General features: G+C 45.7%; 1 protein-coding gene across 2 annotated transcripts in view; it reads right to left on the bottom strand.

The window, feature by feature from the left end:
- The window catches only part of LOC108555483 (neuropeptide CCHamide-1 receptor), a 33,926-nt gene that overhangs the window by 3,452 nt on the left and 8,676 nt on the right, over nt 1-21,798 (bottom strand). The window contains exons 1-2 of one of the 2 annotated variants that reach the window (XM_017911138.1): nt 17,434-17,533; nt 163-672 (exon numbers count right to left, since the gene is read on the bottom strand). In XM_017911138.1, coding sequence (XP_017766627.1) covers nt 163-528 — 366 coding nt within the window. In that variant the 5' untranslated portion in view covers nt 529-672; nt 17,434-17,533. Of the gene's footprint in view, nt 1-162; nt 673-17,433; nt 17,534-21,798 lie in introns of those variants that run through there. The other variant, XM_017911139.1, reaches the window with a different exon arrangement.

Below are 21,798 nucleotides of genomic sequence, written 5' to 3' on the forward strand. Positions count from 1 at the left end.
GATGTAATATATTCGAGTGCACATCGGAAAGACGGTTGCTCGCGAGAAAAGGGAGAAAGAATTGTAGAAGAAGTTTGATAAAGAAGTTGCTCGCAGTTCTTCGAATCAGGGAACCGTGAATTTAGCGCGGCAAGTTCGCGTGGATTAAGAATGAGCACGTGCCAAGAGATCTCCGAGCGCCAACGAGAAGACATAAATATTGGGAACGTTCCACATGTTACTGTGCCGCAGTATGGTCAGCGCGAGGACGCCGTTTCCGGTGAGTCCGATCAGGAGTATCAGCAGGGAAACGATCGGCACGATGTAGGTTTCCGGCCGTTCTCCGTACGGCGTGTACTTCTCCTCCACGTTCGTCTGTTCGTCGTCCTCTTTCGGCATCATCTGGTCGATCACGCCGTACACGCTGCTTATGCTGGTGTAATGCGTGGTCGACGCGATACCGGAAGTCACCCTGAGGATGGACGAGGCGGACGGCGTGGTCCATGCGAGCGGAGACAAGGGTGAAACGGTGGGTCGCGCCTTGAACATGATTTCGTGCTTCCTGTGGCCAATTGCTACGTGGTCCCTTGTGTTTCGAGCAGGAATTTCCTAGCTTCACATCTTGATCGCGTTTTCCGCTGGCCAACGGCCGCAGGCGGTCCACAGGCGCGTCTCTTATCGAGTCTCTGGATGCTGGAATCGGAAAAGAAGCAACGTTAGCGAAAGTCGTGAGCAAATGGAGCGGAACACCGCGGTAAATGGGGAAATGATTCGCGAAGGCATGCAGCGTGGATGGTTTCCGAGAAACGTGACGGAAATTGCACGCTGGAGACACGTGTTTTTCGTCCGGCCGTGAGTTAAGTTCCTTTTTCTTTCTCTTTCTTTCCCCTCCTTTTTTCTTTCCCTCGATTTTCTTCTTTCAGGGTGGCAAGAATGGGAGGAGAGATGAAGAGGACGAGGTTCTGGGAAATAAGTAGGCGAGATGGAGATATTCTTGGTGGGAGTTTAACAAGCCGCTGGAAAGGACGATTCCTTGGAACGGCGCTTGCTACGGTCCGAGGCCAGTCTAATGAGACTTCCGGTGCTTACCAACGCCTCCCTGCGTACTATATAAAAGCGTCATCGATAAATTTCCGACGCACAAACAGCGCGAGAGAGAAGGAGTCCGCATCTGTGACGCGAAAGAAAGAGTAACGCGTCACAGGGGTGCTACGCGACCTCGTTAACCTGGGCTCGAGGATTTTCGTCGTATTACTTTTTCTATCGCGCTTGCAGCGTTTCTCGAGCTGCAAATAAGTCCCTTATACGCCTGTAATTTCACCCAGATCGACGGAAACACCTGCCATGTTTCTAGCATATGCATTTTCCTTCCGCGTGGGCCGAGGCGATTCGTTCCGCCGTATCCTTAAACGCGGTCGAGAGTGTAGATTTTAACGGATGGGAGGACTCGCGACTCCTACGAGTTCTTCGAATATAATAATGACTGCGCGTGCTTCAGATTTCTGCATAATTCTGACGTCAGGCCGGGTATCAGCTGTAAGAGTCTCGGCTTAGCTCCAGCTGTTGGTGATAATAGCGCGTCGCCATCTTGTTTTCGCGGAATTTACCATGGTCTTCGGTATGAAAGCTTCGAGATTTTAGATCGCAGAGGTTTCGCAGAAATTGCGCGAGCAGAAATGCGAATGTTCAGCATAATGGGAACAATAAGTGACCCGAAAAGTAGAGCCCTTCATTGTGCGCGATAATTGCATGGACGGTATTACGTGCTTCTGTTCCTTGATCCCCTATTTCTGTGCCCCAATGTAACGCTGAACCTGGATGAAGCCAGGATCACCGGAGAATCAACCGCGTTAAGCTAGAGTTAAGTGATAACGCGAGTCGGGAAACTATTCGAAGATGGCGGATAAAACGTTCGATTTGCCGAGTTCGCGGTCAAGCACCTTGAAAGCGAGCGTCCCGAGAATATCAAAAGATTTATCTTTCAACATCCATTGAAAGACCGATCCCTCGATTAGTTCGCGCAAAGCAAGCCCTTAATCTAATCGAAAGGGTGCCGCCGTAAATCCAAGCGAGCGTTTCCATGCTAAAGAACCGCAGAAAAAGGAATACTCGAGCGTTTCCGGCTGCGAGCTATAGCCGAGCCTCTTTTGTCAGCCTTATAATAGTAAAAGCGTACTTCACCCTTGCCGTGCCTAGATTCACGAAAGACAATGCAAGCTCGCGCTCGCGAGACACGTGCAATTGTTGCTCCAGTGTCGGAATTTGAGCGAATTTATGCTCCCGTATGGCTGCTGCCTTCGTGGAAATTTACGTCTCGCTTAAAGGAAAACAATTGATCCGACGTTTCGAGCCGGCCATCTTCCTTTCGTAACCCTCTCGAAACTTTGCTCGCGATCCGACGTTATTGTCGACGTTATCCCGAAATCGCGATTAAATTTCCCTGAGCCAGCTCTCGCGAGATGTTTGTTAAATTCGAAGCAGATGGATCCGCTTTGGAATCATCGTTTAAACTCGGAGTGTTCGCTTTAATTCTACACCGACACGGTAAAACGGTCTACAGTCGCCTTAATCACCTGACAATTTCAGACCGTGCTTCGCTAGTGCGTTACTATCTTCCAAGGTTGACGCGTAATCTCGGTCGAAGATGGAGGCACCTCCGCGCGCGAAATGGCCGGCCATTGTGCGTGTGTATAGCTCGGATCTCGAAGCTTTTTGTACACTTTCTGCGTTTCACCGGCGTCTGACTGGGGAAGGAAGAGAAATAGTTTAATAAAGTCCCGGATCGCTGACTATAAACCTTGCTCCTGGGTTTCAATCACGGGTCGACCTGGCCCGATTGGATACCCCGGGACACCGGTATTTATTCCCTCTGACGACTCCTTACGAGGTCTGGTCCCGCACACGCGAAACCGGGGTAAGTCACCTCGTGAATCGAAGCCCGTGACATTTAGGACCATCGAATGAGGCCAACGAGGAAATACATTGAATCGTTAATCGACAATTTGGAAGAATCTTTGCACAGTTGAGACACATTTCGTAGACTACTCGGAAATATCAGACAAGTATCTGCTTTATCTGCTGGAATAACGATGGAGTTATCACTGGAACTACCAACCCAGATAAAATGACTGGTCCCAGAATTTTCCTTTTTGCGATCACCGAACACATCATACGCCTGCTTTAAGGATAAAATTGGTATCGACTCGTATTAAGAAAGAACTGTAATCTATATATTCACTCATATTCATCGTATCGCTGAAATTACTGTAATCTGTGCACGTTACAGTTAGGTACCCATTAAAGATCGGTAGTTCTAGTGTTAAACAGGGTGTACACAGGGTGTCCTGACTTAGCTACCGAAAACTTGGTTACGCGTACAGCGCGTTCATGTTCTTCGTGCATTAATGCGGAACGGTGCAGGCTATCCGAATCTCTCGTAATTTCGGGATAGGCTACGCGGCTGAGGGAATATACTGCCGCATAAAATGTAGATTCCGCGAAGTATTTCGCATAAATTTTTAATGAAACTTGAAAGTTTGGCAGCGAAAGACTGCAATGGCGGGTGAAGAAATTTTTGCCGGAATAACAGAGTACCTTTGTATCGAAGATAAATGATGGTGCTTAGTTCTTATTCGGCGGTTAGTTATTCAACGAGGCAGCAAGATCGAACTCGTGCCTTTGCATAAGAAAACGAAATCGAAGCGCGGGTGCAGGAAGCGATGCGAGACCATGAAGAAACGTTGGCTTAATCGAGTTACAACAGTTAGCCACAGCTGTGGCTATAAGTTGTCTGCAAACACGAGTGAGAATTGCGATTCGGAACAACGATATGCACCAGTGAAATACTCCCGACTCGTGTTTAATAAAATTTCGTGTCCGATCCACGCTCTACGCGACTCGAACGCGAATATCGAATTCGTGCTCGATAATTTCTAGTTTATTTTTCAATTATTTTACCTGCTTTTCCTTCCACAGTGTCCACGGTGTTAATAATGTAATTCGATGGAAAACTTCGCGAAACGTGTTACACGCGCAGTTGTGTCATCATTAGCTTCATGAAGCTAGGGCTATCGATTTGTGGCTAGTCGATCACGTGCTGTCGTTCTCGCGGCCATAGGAGTTCCGCTTAATCGGTACACTCGCGCCTCTCCGAGCAAAAAGTACGATTAATCGATTAAATTTCTCTTCTCCGAGCATCCTGTTTTCGTTTCGTTTTAATTTTCATCGAAATTCGATGCCGGACAAAGTTATTTCCCCGAGCCCGTTCCGAAAAATATCGCAGATTCGCGGATTCGATCTGCACGCGAGTAACGCGAAACTCGATAGTCTGATACATAGCCGAGTGGCGAGGGGAGAGGATGAAATTTTTCTCGGATTTACGTTACGATATATTTCCTCGTCGATCAAGGCGAATCGATATTCATTGTTTTTCCATCGAACGTCATCCTCCGGGAGCCGCAGCAGTTAATTGTCACGGAAATCTTTGCAGCGACACATTTTCTGGATATTTCGATGATTAATTACGCGCGTCATTTAAAACGGCTTGTGCATAACTCGTGACAGGTTGCACGCGGGTTACGTAACTGGTTTTGATAAAACGCGCTGAAAATCGATTAATTACCACGATGAAAATCGCTATATCGTTGGTGCGCAACGTTTCTCCGTGCCTCGGGGCCTTTCCTGTAGTTGGGATCAAAATGATCTGCCATGATACGTTTCTACGCTATCGATGGAACGATGCGGTGGGTGTTTCGAAGAAGCTCGTCGCAATTCGCGGTCCTTTGCAAATTTTTCGCAAAACTTGTTCCTTCTTCCTTCGGCCAGAGAGGAGGGAAAATTGAGGAGAAAAAGTGTATCGTTCTTATTCGATCGATATGAAAGCGACGACAAATAAAGGTTCGTCTCGCGAGATCGTAAACGTTTTAACGACTTCCGATGACTTTTTCCCCCTGGAAGAATAATCGCGGAATTGCATGAGGTCTGTTAATTGGGCCAGCAGAAGCATAATCAAACACTGGGCACATGGCCCGACTCGGAGCAATGTTACACACTGTTTCTGTTTCATTTGCACTGGATAAATTTGTAAATAGATGCTCCTTTCAGGCGTACATCGAACGAGGACTGCGAATCGATCGGTAGGAGCCTGGATTCCTCTCGCGACGCGTAACAAATTTTCCAGGAAAATATTTCACTTTGATTTTATCTTCTCTCGCGATCGTCTCGACGGCCTTATCATTTTCGCCGAAGACACCGGTAATTAACTCGAATCGTGCAACGAGGGGATAACAAACGGAAGATGAAGTCCAGGAGGGGGTACGTCTGCACGGAAAACTTGGTATCTGCGATCAGGAGAACGCGCGAGGAAAACTGCGCCGCCGATGATACGGGGGAAGATTATTCATGGGGGTCGTGCTGAAATCGCGATATAAGGTAAGGGAGAAAGCGTGTCTCGATCCACAAATGTTTATACGGCTTTCCTCCGAATCCCCGGGCTTCTTTGTTTGACGTCTTTGTCAGCGCTTTCCCCCCGTCTGACCAATATCGACTCCTACTACTTACTCCGCCTAACTTTCCTCGTTCTTCGAGTTTCCTTCGTTATCGACTATTTATCGTGCCAGAAGCGGAGTAATAAATGTTCGAAATTGTACCGTAACGCGTGGAAGGCTCTGGAAATCATTAACTCATGGAGAATTCGCAGTCGCTGTACCACTCGAGACGTTTCAGAACTCTGAACTCGCGTAAGTTTTAGCCACGCTTTACGATTTTCCGCGAGGAATGGCACGTTCTTGACCGGACTAATTGCATTCATCGCGATGCATCTGGTTTCGATACTCGTTAATAGTTCCCAGAACTTGGCTGTGTGCGAGAAGGCCGCAACTATTCCTGAGTTTAGGCTCGATCGAGACGCGCGAATGCGTCTGCCGTGTAACGCGTGGAAAGATTCGGTAATTCGAGACAATTCGTGCAGCCTACGACGTAGTAAATGGTTATGGAATATCGCGATACAGAGAACTGGAAACCACGGGGAAACGAGGAAAATGCCATCTGCGTGGAACGATCGAAATCTGTCACGATATTCGGTCGTCGAGCGTCCACGGTATTCCTCGCACGCAACTGCAATTTTTTCCACCGATCAATTCTGTCCCGATCTACGTGCTCGCTGCGAGATAGAGGTCGCGGCGATTCGCGGAGAGTTAAGGAAGCTTTTCGAAGGAAATCACGAGAGATACGGACTTCATTCCAAGAAAGCTTAACAAGTTCGTCCGAGGAACGCCTCGATAAGAGCTTGTGTTTACAGCCGAGTTGTTGCACGACTACATCATGCAGAGAGGAAAAGCGTCGATCGGACGATAAAAGTGGATTAATTAGGTTCGCTCGACTTTCCGAGAAAAGATTTCGTTGCCTCGATTTTCGCCCGGGAATTTATGGACAACGAGCTAACGAGGGAAACTTGCTGACGGAATTTCTCGGGTAATCGAATGAGTACCAGGACACTTGGATGATTCTACTTAGTTACTGCCAACGGATATCCTTTCTGACGACGATAAATATCTCTCCACGCGTTTCCTTCTCCCCGGTCGATTATCGGAATTTTCTTCGTCCGCTCGTTCGCAGGAATTTCTAAGCAGGAGCGAATGTCATTCGCGCTGCAGCGTTCCAATCGCGTGCCGAATTTAATTCCCTGTTCCAGCAACATCTATGCACCTATGGCAACGAGCGAAAAAGTCGCGAGCAAAATGATCTACGATTTAACGCCGTGACGAGGGTAAATTAAAAACACCGTTTCCGCATCCAAAGAGGCGACGCTGCAACGAGAATTACGCGCCAACTCTCTGGCCAAATTAATATATCGTAACTTGGACAAAAACTCGCCTAAAAGACGCATGAACACGGCACACCGGCTTCGCGTTTAATTGAATCTACTTCGAGGACAGTTTTCCCGCAGAAACGGGAAAATATATGGGACACCTCGGGGACTGTCAGTACGAATCTCGCGCGAGTATCGGAATAAGGGTACAAGGGGGAAACATTAGAGGTGTTTTCGTAATTAACGATTCTCCTCCTCGAGGATCATCCGTATAAAAATATCGAACGCTAGCCTCTGGCAGCCTTGTAGCCATTTCCACGAGGGTGCGAGCGTAAACGTCGAGTGGGAGGCTCGTAAAGTTGAGAAAGTGCCCGCTCTTGACCGTTCACGTCATCAATCCACCCTCTATGACTGCCAATAGAGGGCTGTGCACCGCCACCGCTGTACATCTCGTTGTTTAAGCCCCTGGTAATATTCCATCGAGCGTTTATACGGTTCTGCGCCGCGAAATTTCGATATTTACCAGTGTGCAGCTCGCGTGTCAGCGAAACCAACGTTCGAATACCTGCCGGGTAATTACGCGAGGGCTGTCGACGGAACAGTGATCGATATCTTTAATATCCGACAATCGTGGAAACCAAAGGATGCACTCGAAGAGCGGCGCTCGTTCCTTTCGAATCGATCTTCGAATTCGAGGGATTTCGAATCTTTGATAAACTTTTGCTGATCAGGACGAAGCAAAAGCTCGAGCGTGCTTTCGTAGGGCGTGTTCGGGGCTGGTCGCGTTTCTTTGTTCCTTCGAAGTTTATCTCCCGGCAGGATCGTTGTCGTTTCATTGGCGTTGAACCGAGGAACGTGCCCTAACTTCCGACAAAGCGGACGCGAGCTAGCCTAAACCTCGTCCCTTAAGAAACTGTGAAAAATGCCAATTGCTCCGTGCAATCTCTAAACGTTCCTCTATCTAATTGTCATCTGTGGCTTATCTTCCCTTTATCCGAGAGAGGAAAATAGCTTGTTTCAAATACGGCGACAAATGCGACGATGAAGAGACGATATAGAAATTCCAATCTGGATACCGGGAGTGTAGAGGAAAAGGAATAAAGAGAACGAGTCACGCTTCGTTTCCTGCGGGCGAATAAAACACGTCGGAGTGGTGCATCGACGCTCTCGAGATTTAAATACCGTGGAAGCCGGAATTTATTTGATAAATCTGGGAGTGCCATACGCTCCTCGTATTTACATTCAGTCTATTGTAGCGGGTATCATAGTTCTGTCATCCAATATCCGTCCTCTATTGCGAGATATTTTGCGTGTTTCAGTCGTGCCACGTAAACGAGTTGGAGTAGAGCGTCAGTCCTTAACCGGGTATTCGAGTCTCGGATACAAATTATTCAATCACAGAGGGAACACTCGGTACGCAATTATAGAGCGAGATCGAAACACGGTGCTCGATTGTTCCCGACAAAAGCATCCCTAAAGCCGACCCAAAGCTTGGTCCACGCCCTGCTGATCCGCCCTGACGACGATGATTTCTCGCCATCTTGCCAGGATTCATGGAAGAAAGGCTACGGAATAAAATAGCGCTTCGATTGAAGGAAACCGGGGATAGCCTGGTCCGTACTCCCTTCTTCAATCGAAGCTTTTATGCGAACGAAAGCCACCCCATTCTACGCGTTTTTGCGACCACGAACTTCGCCCCGACGCGTGCCTTTTATCCGAGGCCTGCGTCCAATGGACGCGTCGGTAGTGGACCAAGGGATAGGGTCGAGTGGAGAACGAAGGAATTTTAATATCGCGTTTAACAGCCGGATTTCCGTTGCCGCCACGTTCTCGGATTAAAACGATCCGAACAGATTGCGACCCTGTCGGTGGTTACTTCGTAATTAGAGGAAGAACGCTGCAGCGTCTACTCGCTGAGGCGGATAATGGAAATTGGAGAACGGAAGCGGGGAAAATAAGTCAGAGTCCTTGTCCTGGAACGGTGGATCGGTAGAGAATGACAGGAGCGAATGGAAGGATGAAGCACAAAGATCTATTCATCGGAAGTTGGAGGCTGACAGGTGTTACGGTCCCTCGTGGAGGGACGTTGAAGTTTCAGCAGGGTGGAATAATGGACGCAATTCTTTCATCTGACGCACGGCTTTATGGATTTTCGATGGATGGGCCCGGTTGACGAGCTCTACTCGCAAAGTCTCTGAATCGTTTTGGAACCCCGCGACGATAACGCGATCCAACCAGCGGAAATGTGAAGAGCAGATAGAAGCTATACGTTTCGCCAGAGATCGCCTCGTTGACCTGTTGTCGAATCTCTGCGATTCGACGAATTAACGCGAATTGTTTGCACGATAATTCCCGCGTTCGTTAAATCGTTCGATCGCGCGAAACAATTCGTCGACTTTGAATTCTGCCCGAATTTATCGGCCAAGCTGACTGCCGCATTCCGACGCGAGAGCTTTGTAACGTTTCGAGATAATACGTTTAGCGCCACGAAGCCGCGCTACAGCGCCGTTCACGTAAATCGCATTTCCCACATTTTTTCCCGATTTTCCCGGTTATTCGTCATCTCGCACCAGCGACTGCGAACTAGCGGGACTCGAGTTACGGTTGATAAATCTTTCTCGCAGCCATTTCCTGGGAACATTGCGCAACGCGAAGACGCCAGTACAATCGTGAAACGTCAAACTCAAATAAACCAGCCCGCGCCTTGCACGAGCTCCGTGGGTGGCACGCGTCTGAACAAACATGACGAGCTTCCACGAGAAGCTGCATATTCGCGAAATACATCTATTAGCCGGTCAATTAAGCCGGCTGTTCATTAGTAACAACTGTCGCGATCCTGCGACGTGACCCAGTGCTCTGATCATTTCCTCTTCAAAATAAGCCAAGTGAATATACTGGATTCGACATGGCTCGAGTTTTGGGAAACTTGGAAATAGGTCGCAGTGACTGTGAAATCATTCCGCAGTGACTGCGAAAGGAAGGAACAGTCAGAGGAGAGAAAAATTCTCCGTTCCATCTCGAAGACGAACTGACATTACCGCTGAATCTTCGGGTCGATCGAGCCCTATGACAATCTGTGGTTCATGCGGTTCGCAATCATCCCCCGTGACAGGAAAAGCCAGCTGCTTCTAATTGATCGTTCCAACGACAGGGTGGTAAGTAATCGCCTGGAGTGTCTTAAAAATTCGGATCGCTTCGGCAAACTTATTCAAACTGCCAGCAGTTCGCCTTTCCAAGTACCCAACGGTCATAAATTCAGCTCCAGTCCCGAGTTCCAGCCTCGATACCTTCGTCCCCGTATCTCTATTATCCAACTTGCCGTAGAAAATCAGCGAGTGTTTGCAGAGTGGAAATCAATCGGTCGAAAGGTCGAAGATGTGGGCAGATCGAGTCTATTCGATACTGACAGTCATAATAGACGGTTATCCAACTTGGAGGTTTAGGCAGGCTCTAATCGAACAATTTCCTTCCACCTATCGAGCTGATGATCCGGAAAAGCGAGACCAAACGATTGGACGCTGGTTTCGCTCTGCTATATCAATTCTCTCGAAGCATCTCGATAACGCAATCGAGACACTTCGCCTTTCATATTGTTCCCTTTTATTTCTACTCGCGAGCTCGCCATATCGAATCGTTCGTACCGATGAATCGTCTCGAAAAATGCACCAGTAATTGGAGTCACTCCTTTGAGCTCGATACGCTGCTCGTTAATATCGGCGTCGTTCGTCCTGACCGAGCGTATGACGCAGGCTTTTCGATCGTTTTTCAGGAACCTCGTCGGCTGGTTGCATCAGCGATCGAGGGAAGTCAGGTGGATGACGATCTGCTAATTAGCCTCGATCATGGTAAATGGTATCTCGCGCTGCCATCTCGTATTTTTAATTGTAATTCGAACCGTGACGGCCTGGCCAAGCGACTCGCCCTTTTTCCATCGCTGCTTCGAATGGGAAACCGAGGTAATGGGAATCGAACGATCCTCTAATTTATCTCACGGTCTGTCCTTTTGCTCTGGAGAGATTCATCGATGGTGGAGCGTTAATAAATCCCTTTTTAAATAGAGAACGAGACCATGAATCGAGGAACGACGGTGATATATTTTATCGCGTTGTATCTTCAACCTTCCTCGACTTTCGAATTCGTGCTACGAGGGAAGTGATCCCGAAGGACCAGGTAGGTTTTGTACGAGGTTCCACGATCATGAGAAAGTTGACGTTTTTCCATTGATAAATCTGATTCTGTTTTACCCTTGTTCCAGAGTCCCGATGTATACGAATAGTCCGACGAAAACTTACGATGATCCAGGAATCTCTTTGCATCCTGGTCGAGGTGCCTGTTCTCCGAGAAAATCTCTTTTAAATATAAATGAGCCTCGCTCTCTTCTTTCCAAAAGTTGTCTCGTAACTTCCAGAGAACTCTTCGAGAGCCATGCTTTTCTAAACTCGATACTGAGGATATTGTCACTCGTGGAACATTCATCTATCGGGTCGGCTGCTTAGAGAACGTGATCGAGCAGGAGAGCTGCTCTTCCTCGGGAAAATACAATCCTTTTTATACAGGGATGGTGTAGACTCGACGTGTCGGTGAAAAATGAACGGAACACTCGAATTATTGTTGGGGGGTTATAAAGCAAAGAAATAGTAGCCAGTGGAAACGGTGGAAAAGCTGTATAGATGTTTATTGAACGGGCGAACGACTAAAACTGGCCTGTCTGTTAGGGCTGAAAGACGCTTAGGGCCAAAAGAGTCTCCAGAAAACGGAAGACAAAAGACAAAACGCAGGGTAAGGGATCGTCCCCGCATCGCTGGAATGTAGAGTTTATTTTAGTATTTAGTTTTTACTACGCAATTATCTAGCAGGCTCTCGATCCATTCAAATTTCCATCGTACTTCGACCCACGTCGAGACAAAGTTAAAACGTCTTCATCAAGCCTGTCCACCGAATAGGATGCTCAAACTGACGTAACTTTTCGATCACGTATGGGAAATGATCTGAATTTTACCCATGGGTCGCTTCCTCCTTATTCCAACGTACATACATGCATGGATTTACATGCATCTCCACCACTAGCATGCTCGTGGCAATGTTTATTAATCCCGTTTCACCGTGTGCCGCGTGATTTGAATATCAGAAAAATTGGCCCAGCGTCATCCGCGTGCTCCTTTAAGGGTATACTTCGCAACGGTATCGCGTTACGTTATTAATCCCAAGGATGCCCGTGCACGGGATATTACAGGCCGCGACCGAGACCATAGATAGACCTTGATACGTAATAAAATGATAAAGTCGTCTCGGTTCCTTCGTGACGAATGAGCCGAGGCGAGCGAACTGATCAAACGCGGCGAGAGAAATGATCGGTAAACGAACTTTGTGATAAATCGCTATAATCTCCGACCACGCGGTTCCACTTTGGAAGTTCGCGTGCTAAGGTGATCGCATCAACATCGTAATCATAGCAAACGAACGCCATTTAGTGTGCGAAAGTTTTTCCGCTGCGTAGCCATTAATCATATCGTAGGCAGAGGGTAGATTAATGATCGGGGGTAAATTAAACAAGATACTTTTTCACGCCCACTGTGTTCATCGGGTAATCTAGCATCTGTATCCTTGCCTTTGTCCCAAAATCGCGAATAATACGTAACGGGACGTTGGACGAGACGAAGACGAAGGGCTATAGAGAAAAATCGGACTACGTTTTGGACGCTGCTATCTCACGGACGTCTTGTACCGGTAAATTACACGTCCCGCAGGGTGAAATATGTGGACACGAGGGGCACGTACGCGAGTGTACGCTGGAAAATTTTTGCCACAGGCATACTACGTTCCCTGTAAATAACACAGGCTGCATAGGGCCTCGACTGAGATCGCGTCTTACGAAAATCTGATAAATTTCCGGCCACGGTGTGCTTGTTTAGGCTCCAGGGCTGGTTTCCGGTGAAGTGAAATGCTCCAGTCAGTCAGGAGTCAACGGGGCGGAAGAAAGGTTCGAAAAAAGGTCTCTGATGATCGCGACAGGCATATTACGTTTACCTGTAAATAACACGGGTTGCATAGGGCCTCTATCGAGATCGCGTCCTACGAGAATTCGATAAATCTTCGTCCACGGTACGCTTGTTTAGGCCTCGGGGTTGGTTTCCGGCAAAGTGAAATGCTCCAGTCAGTCAGAAGTCAACGGAGGGGAAGGAAGGTTCGAAAAAGGTCGGAAGATCGCAACATGGATTCACCCTGGAAACAGCCCCGTAAATCCTTCGGTCTCGCCCTCTTTCTCTATCCACCTTTCACCTGGCTTGGTCGGGCGTTTAATCACCCGCCATGCTCGTCTCGGAAGAATAGTGCTCGAAAATGGCTGCCGAAGACAGTTGCCAGTTATGAATCATTCATGATTCCCCACGCTGAAGAACAACCTCGAAGTTACGTTCGAGTGTCACGCGAGAAACGACTCGTGAAATCGGCGACTGGACCGTCGAACAACGAGGTAACGTTCAGATCAATTAGATGGCGGCAATTAAGGCGCGACATTAAAACGAAATCAGTCATGAGGCGAGGGGTGTGGTACGGGAATGGCGCTCCTCGCGTTCGGGGTGCTCCAAGTTTCGCGTCGATCGCTCGAATTCTACGCGATTCTCTGCAATTTTCCAAACGATTCTATAGGAATCTCTGGAATGGTGGAAATTCCACGCGATTTGCGAGAATTCTTGTTCGATAGCAAACGTCGCGAGGATCACAAAGAAGGTCTATCCGGGTGCTGTTGGAAAGGGATTTGAAAAGGGGTTGAAAGGGGTTGGTCCCGAGGACAAGTGGAGTCGAGACGGTATTAAAATTCGCGTTCGTCGAATTAAACGCGTAAACAATCTACGCAGAGGGTTGAAAAAGTTTCGACTTTACGAATACCTTTCACGGGAAGGGGCACGGCTTCTGGCGGGGCTGTTTTACAACCGGCCGCGTAATTCGAGGGTTGCCTTTAAGTCTACGGTCATAAAGGGAGGCTTTTACGAGTACGAGTGGACAGAGGGATAAAAAGAATGGGAACGGAACCCGTTCGATGCGAAGTAAGTAATCAAGATGGTGTTCGATGATTTGTGTCTTCTGATGCTTACAAGGAAAGTCACGTATTCGCGATAAAATTAACGGCTGCGAATATTCACGCACGACCGACTCGTAATTCCGGTAAAAATATCGTACTATCTTCTTTTTATTATTTTCCCCTTTATATCTGCCTCTCGCGTTTCAACGCGAATGGTAAATTAGGTCGAAAGTAATGCTTCTGAAGGATCACGGAGTTAAAGGAATACCGACAAACGCGTCGACGCAATTAGGAGAAATTAAAGCTAAACATTCATTTCCAATCCCGGTCAAGTGTTTGTCCTTTAATCCTTTTTTCCGCTTTTCCCTCTTTTCCCCCATATTTTGTCCTCTGCATTCCTCCCTGCACCCGGTAATTCTCGTTCCATCGAATGATCTATGAAATCCTCGCGTGAAACGCGTATAGAAAAGCTCCTTCTCCTTCAAAGGCCAGTTTATCGCGTTCTTCTCAGGGTTTAGGGTTCTTCTTTTTCTCGCATTTTTTTCTTTTTCCTTTTCAACCAGCCAGGTTGAGCGTATCAAGTCACTTTACGGCCGTGGACCGCTTAATTCTTCTCGTGTTGAGGCTCTATTTGTTTCCTTTGACACGAAGCTTCTCTTTCTTTTTTCCACTACGCTGAAGGACAGGTATTCCCCTGCGCGTTCTCCACGGCGGATTAACCTTCTAAATGTTGAAAAGCTCTTAACTCGTTTCTTTTCCGGCTAACGTTAACGCCGCTGATAACGCGTTACAGCGAAATGTCCTCGCGAATAAGCCGCGCATAACGAAACAGCGACTAATAAACGCGGAGCTTCGCATCGAGATTAAAAATAAAAAGTCTCTGCTTCGGAACGGTATATTCCTTGGCTTCTTTTATTGCCGCTGCAAGAACGAACACGCGACTCATATTCCAACGATAGTATCTTCGATATAGCTGCTGTCGTGATAGGCTAAGGAACGCGCGAGGCCATTAAACGGGAGAGCAACGAGTCGAATAAAGCAGCAATGGACGTTTAGGTGCACGTATATATACGTCAGCGACGATGGACGACGTCGGGTTACTACTCGATACTCGACTCGATTATCCAACCGAGAGAACGAAAATTAAAAGCCTCGCGTCAAAGAATTTCAATGAATGCCTCGAGGTCTAGTGGCGCAGGTCCTTACGGGCTCCTTTAAACGAGAGCAACGTGTATTTTTAAGGGGATTCTTGAGAGGATTCTTGAGGGGATTTTACCTAGAAATCTCCGTCGAGATAATCGACCGATTTGCACGTTATTTCTCGACAATCTCGCACACGTGTCGGCAACAATGTTGTTTACCTTGCTACAAAATTACCACGCCGGTGTGATAAACTTTATCGATCACGCTGTGGAAAATCAAACACCCGGGTCATGTTATTCGTTTCGCGGACCGAATTATCGCCTGCTCGAGCAGTCACGATATCGCGAGCTTTCGTGCCGGCTGCTTCGAAGATTAGGCTTATGAAAAACGATTTTCTGCATGTTACTAGGAATGGCTGTAATTCAAAGTCCCTGTATTCCTCGGCGACTTTGAACTAGCCTCGGTTAGTTTGCATAAAGATTCACATTATTTTACCCAAAAATGAACCACCAAGATTTCCCAAATGTCAACCAGTCGTTTAAATCGTTTTCCAATGAGCATCGTCCAACTTCGAAGACGTTCTACCTATTTATAATGGGGTTCAACGCACGTTTAACTGGCAGATCCACCAGATCCACGTCCGATTAGAACGTCAGGGTAATTCTTGGTTGCCAGTAGATCGTGCGTCTAATGCGACCAACACGGTGGGCTAAAAATAAAGATAGGCATGGTGCTTTTCTCTTGGAAACGTAATTGTTACACAAGGTCCCGCGGCATTACTTGGATCTTGCTCGCGTGAAAGCATTCCTCCAGGCGCGTTTACCGAATAACGCGATTTCTGCGAGTCTCTCGAGCTACGGCTCGGTGGAAAGTTAATCGAGAGTGGCAACCCGGCCAGTTTCTGACGCCTTGTTCGATTGAATCGTCGCAAGGAATTCGTCGACGTTCTTTGCCGACCTTTGTGTCGCGTTTCCATCGATTCTCCGACGCGGACGTGGCAACCGGGAGCGGTGCAGAACGCCGGGAAGAAACGGGAAATTGGCCGTAAAAGGTGCGCGATCCGATAACGCGAGGCGGTGGACGCATAAAAATATGAGTTAATCTAGCCTTAATCATCGCCGCGATCCAAATATTGATCGTCACGGAAGCGTGGAAGCCAAACACGATAATGAGTCGCGGAGAGTCGTTCTCCGTGGGGCGTTCAATTATGATAATAACCGGAACGTTAAAATATCGTTGGAACAATGCGATCAAGGTTCAACGATCATGGCAATAGTGGGACAGCAGTGGCGAAAATAAGCTCGGCGTGGAATGGAAAATTGGATGCGAGATGGGAAATTTTCAGTCCCGCGTAACGAAACTTCCCTGTGAAAAAGGACGAAGAAAAGGGAGGAATTAATAAAGGAATTCTCGATTTTTCTTCCGTACAAAGTTGCCGCGTTATCTCGTCGGCTAATGAGAGTTTCGTTGACTAACCGCTGTAACGACAATTTATTCCCGCGCGACTCTGCAACCAGCGACCCGGTTTTTGAATTTTTTAATTGTACAACACCATGACGCGATGAGTATAAACGGACATTGGATGGCGTTTCGTGGCCCACTCACCGTGAAGGACCGTTTTCCCCTGAATTTGCACGTCGTCGTCGAAGGCGGACGTTGTTCGCGGGCAACGTAGGCGGAACGACAACAACGATTCGCGTATGCAGGGTAACGTATTTCCATACGATTTGAATAGAACGAAGGAAGCAACGCTGAGTGGCGAACAAAGGGATTAACAGGAGCTGGCGTGACGATCGTCCGTTACATCAGCGGCGGAATTTCGCGCGTGTAATTAAAACTAATCGCGTTAATCCGTTCGTCGATTCGTTCGATGTAGACCGGCGGCGTTTCGTGCGCCCTTAAAACGTTAAGTGGCGAGGACGCGTGTAACGCAATAACGCGATACTAGATACCGTCACGCTGCCTCGATGTCTCCGCTTGATTCACGCGAAATTTTCCCCCATCGCAGTGGACGAGACGACCCTGTCGATATTTTCCCATCGACTAGACCGGACTGCGAGGAACTAGTCCTGATTAATGAAACCAGTTGAGAACACTGGGGAAATAAAGCAGGTGTATCTTTTTTTATGGGAAACCAGTCGCGTGGAACACTGGCGGCCGATCGAAACGTCTTACGTAGCGTACTAACGTCGAAGAAACGGTGCAAGCTGATCGACCGTTGCACCGATCGAACGTGGAACTTTCGTTCTCCTATGAAACGACAGGTATTCCCGTTTCACCTGTCCGCGTCTAAAATATCAATCGAATACCGTGCACAGAGAACGTGTCACTTCCTCGTCGTTTGATTTCCAATGAAATTTCCACGTTCGGCCACTGTTGATCACATTAAACGCGGGAAACGGGACAAAGCGACGATACGAAGGGGCGAAACGCGGGACATTCGGGGATGCAGCGTGCTGAGGAACGGCGATAGTTTACTCACAATTGATGGAAGTCGTTTCGGGGGTGGCCGTGTTAGGGTACTGAACGACGAGACCGAGGAAAGATCGGCGAGAGTGGTAGAAGACAACCGCGTCTGCTCGTCACCGCGATACTACTGGCGAAGGTTGCTCTACCCACGCCAGAATGAGCGACCTACGAAGCCACCCCCACCTACCCCCGATCCAGTCGGAATATAGCAGACCACCGCGACCACCCCCACGAATCGGTGATCCTCCGATTTCGATGCCTAGCATCTCGATCGAATTTTACGACGTGCGCCGTTCCTCGTATCAACAGGCATGCGTGTATAGTCGTTGATTCCTATCGAAACATGATTCACACCAACGATCAATTACCATGGAAATTAGTAGTTTATCGATAAGAAGTAGCGGCTGATAGGGCGTGGGTTTAGGATGCGGCAATTTCGGTGCGTTAAACACCGATTTATCGCGATTCACCACAATGACGTGGGCGGAAAATAGTAACGTAATCGTCGTAATGTAGGTGAAGGTAATTGCTCAAGGTAATTGTTCAATTATACACTCGTAACGCCGTTGCTCGAGTATACTTCGCGCGTGCAGTCGCGTTTTCGCTTGGTAACTTTACGTTTCAACTACAGCCTAGTCCGAACTTGCTGTTCTCAAGTTGCTGGCATGCGTCCTACAGGATCCCAGGATATTCTAGAATTTGCCGCTCACTTCGGATTGATAACATTCCCCATGTCTGTCCATCCCTTTTTACGGTATACCTCGCTGCTTTATATATATATTTCTTCCAAGAAATGCCTGCTTTTTATTACGCGAATTCCATTTTCTGTTATCCCTGTACCACGTTTTATTGCCCAGAAAAGCAACCTTTTTAATTTTCAGCTCCGTTTTTGTCGGAATTTTTATCGTTTCGAATGAAATCGTTATTTATAGAGCTAATCTTTTTTTATTTTCGCAATTCTTGCAACTCCCTTGCTGGATGTCGCGTTTTGTCCCCTTTTTATTGCTGTAATTGCGCCGTTTTTTTAATGCCTTGCATTGGTAGGATTTATTGGCGGGATTACTGGAACGAACGTGGAAATTCTACCATGTCCCTATTTCTCTTATTGCCAAGTTGAATCTCATCCCGTGATAGATTATTTTCTACCGTTAATTTGGGACGAGCAGTGTCCTCGAAAATACTTGCAACTGCAAGTGTACACAGTAATCAGGTAGTCGCGAGGGATGATTTTAGAGAAACTCGTTAGGTGACCGCTGAATGACTGACCACAGAGTGGACATAGCCCGCGGAAGCTGATGAAACCGGATGGCACGTCTCGGAGAGACGTCCAGAGAGGATAGGTAGTTGTCAGGAACGATTTCAGCGAAACTGACCACGGCTACTGACCACTGACTGATCACCGGGTGCACGTCTTCCATTAGAAATACTCGGCCAAAGAGTAGCGAGATAGCGTGGACCTACGTCGACATTTTGGTACTCGTGAGGAAGGCAGAGGAAATGGATTCGAGCCACTTGCCGGGAATCCATGGTCACCCATGCTTCCGTCAATTTTTAAGCAGCAGTTTAACTTGGAAAACACCCATCATCGACCAGGTGCTCCGCGGTAACTTCGCACACGTGCGGACTATTCTCTGATAAAGTGTATAAAGTACAAGGACACGTAGAGTAGCATGATCTTTATTGATTTTAGATACGGATCTGGATAGATGATGCATATTAACATCTCCAGATACCAGACCACTCGAGTCTTCTCGTGCCAAGGGAAATTAATTAATTAATTAATATATAAATTATAACGAAATAAGGATAAAGACTCGAGATTGTTAATGAAATCTAAAATATGAATTGGATAATTAATAACTTGATGGATTCATTGTGAGAAAACTTAGCATGGAACAAAGAAGCTGTTACTGTGAGTCTTTTCATGGAGGAAGGGGACAATTAATAAATTAATAACGTTGTTTAATAAATTCGAACCTTTCCTCTTGGCTGTAATATGCATTAAATAATTGCTGTAGAGTTCACTTTTCGAAAAATGAATCCGTAAGCACAATTGCTCTTTCGTCCTCAGTTTCGGAAAAATGTGAGTTCTAAAAACGCATGGATTTTTATTGAAATAAAGAATTAAATAAAAATTAAGAATGTTAGGAGGTTTATTGTTGTTTGACAAGTTAGGAGAGAGTATCCCCAGTCTGTCAATGTCCATAATTATAATTATTTGCGCTTTTGAATAATTATAATTGGTTATCAATTTTTAGAAATAGACGTCAGAGCGTACTTTCTACGAATGTTCTTGCATTTTTACAAAAAGTTCTTTGTCTAACATGAATTTGCTATACAGTAGCGTATTCCGTAGGCTTTACTGAAGACGAAACAATCCAGAAACAGTATTAGGATGATGTTTAATGTTGACAGGACGATGAAATATATATCGGAAATCCGTAAATGGGATTTTGCCGCCACGCAACTATTGTTCTCACGTCTAACTTTGTCAGAGACGTGGTCATGCATAATCGATATCAAAATCATCGTCCAATAGATCTCATTTTTTATACTAATCGCAAAATTATAACAAATTTCTCTGAATCATTTGTAATTTGAAACAATTTCGTTATTCGATACGTTAATGTGAATGACTTTTCGATATAAAGTTGTTAAAAAATATAGTCCCATTTAATTTTTCTAATCATTCTAGCCTTTGCGTAATACGCCATTACGTAGGACTACGTAGACCTAAGTAGTCCTAAGGTAGATTCCTAGACTAAGTATCATGTGCGCGCTATCTGTACAAAGGTAAGCTACCTAACTTGGAGCGAATATATACATTTCATATTTCTCCTACCTTGTCCCTCTCGTTTACCAAATAGAACATAATTGTTCTCGCGATAATCGCGATCGTTCTTAAATACTTAAAGGTAGCGCCAGCAGGCTGCGCCACTAGGGCGCATGTCGGGTCTCCATGCGTAGCCACCTCCTCGTGGTGCGACCTGGTAATTGGTATCGTTTTCCAAAGAATAATTTTTGGAAAACCATACCAAGCTAAGAGCTACGCACAAAGTTTAAAATATTTCCTATCTTGTAAATTTTCGATGTTTCAGTTAGACATTTGACGATTTTTGGGGCTGCGAGAGGTAAGTGGATGGAATTCTTGGCAATGATGTCATTCAAATACAGTTATAGTTCATAAAAATGTATAAATAATCCAATTTGATATTAATAATAAATTGTTCATAGTGTAAATTTATAATACAAGAAAAGAATTAATTCATTGGTTATTACTAGAACAATATCATACTAATGTTTAAATGTACCTATAATTTTCAAAAGTGTAAAAATTATTACACTTATTTCTAACAACCAATTGGTCACAACCTAAATTTATAATACAAGTGGAAAAATGACTAAATTATAGGCTATTACTAGTATATATAACGTATTTGCGTGAAAATGTATCTATAATTAGCAAAAAGTTAATAAATTGCTACATTTATTGTTAATAACAAATATTTTGCAACGTATATTAACGATACAAATAAGGAAAGTTAATAAATTATCAGCCACTACTTAAATAAACAACGTATTTGTGTTAAAATGTATTCATGACATACAGGAAGTTAATAAATTAATAAATCTATTGTTAATAACAAATTAAAATCATTGGTAACAAATAGCTTGTAACGTATATTAACGATAAAAGTAAAAAAAGTTAATAAATTATTAGTTATTATAGCGGAAAAGTAACTTTAAAAGGAATCGGTGAAGTTCGGAAATTTTCGCCGATCTTCGTTCGGCCGCCGCTATATAAGGGGCCCGCATGCAGGCTCGAGCCAGTTGTCTCTTCGACTTCGGAAGGTTCGCGTTAATATTTTTCTTTTCTGTTTCAGGCTTTAATTGTCATTCTTCTTTCAGATTCTATTTCTTTTATTCTAGCTTTCATTGTTTGTGCATTCGAGTATATTTGTACAATATTCGAATGCTTCGTCGTTGGTTTATTTGTATATCATCGTTGGCTAGATCAATGGCTATTCAGTAGCCATTGTCCATTCTCTTAAATAATCTAACAATAATTCTTTCTTTCAGGTACTAATTATTTTTTGTTTCAGGTTTTAATTATATTTCTTCTTTCAGATTCTATTTCCTTTATTCTAATTTTCATTGTTTGTGCATTCGAGTATTTTGTACAATATTCGAATGCTTCGTCGTTGATTTATTTATATATCATCGTTGGCTAGATCAATGGCTATTCAGTGGCCATTGTCCATTCTCTTAAATAATTTAACAATAATTTCTTCTTTCAGGTTCTAATTATTTTTCTTCTTCCAGATTTTATTTCTATCATTCTATTTGTCTCTTTGTTTCAGCATTCGAGTATTTCGTA

Source organism: Eufriesea mexicana, unplaced genomic scaffold (assembly GCF_001483705.2).
Source record: "Eufriesea mexicana isolate 0111107269 unplaced genomic scaffold, ASM148370v2 scaffold124, whole genome shotgun sequence".
Lineage (NCBI taxonomy): Eukaryota > Metazoa > Arthropoda > Insecta > Hymenoptera > Apidae > Eufriesea > Eufriesea mexicana.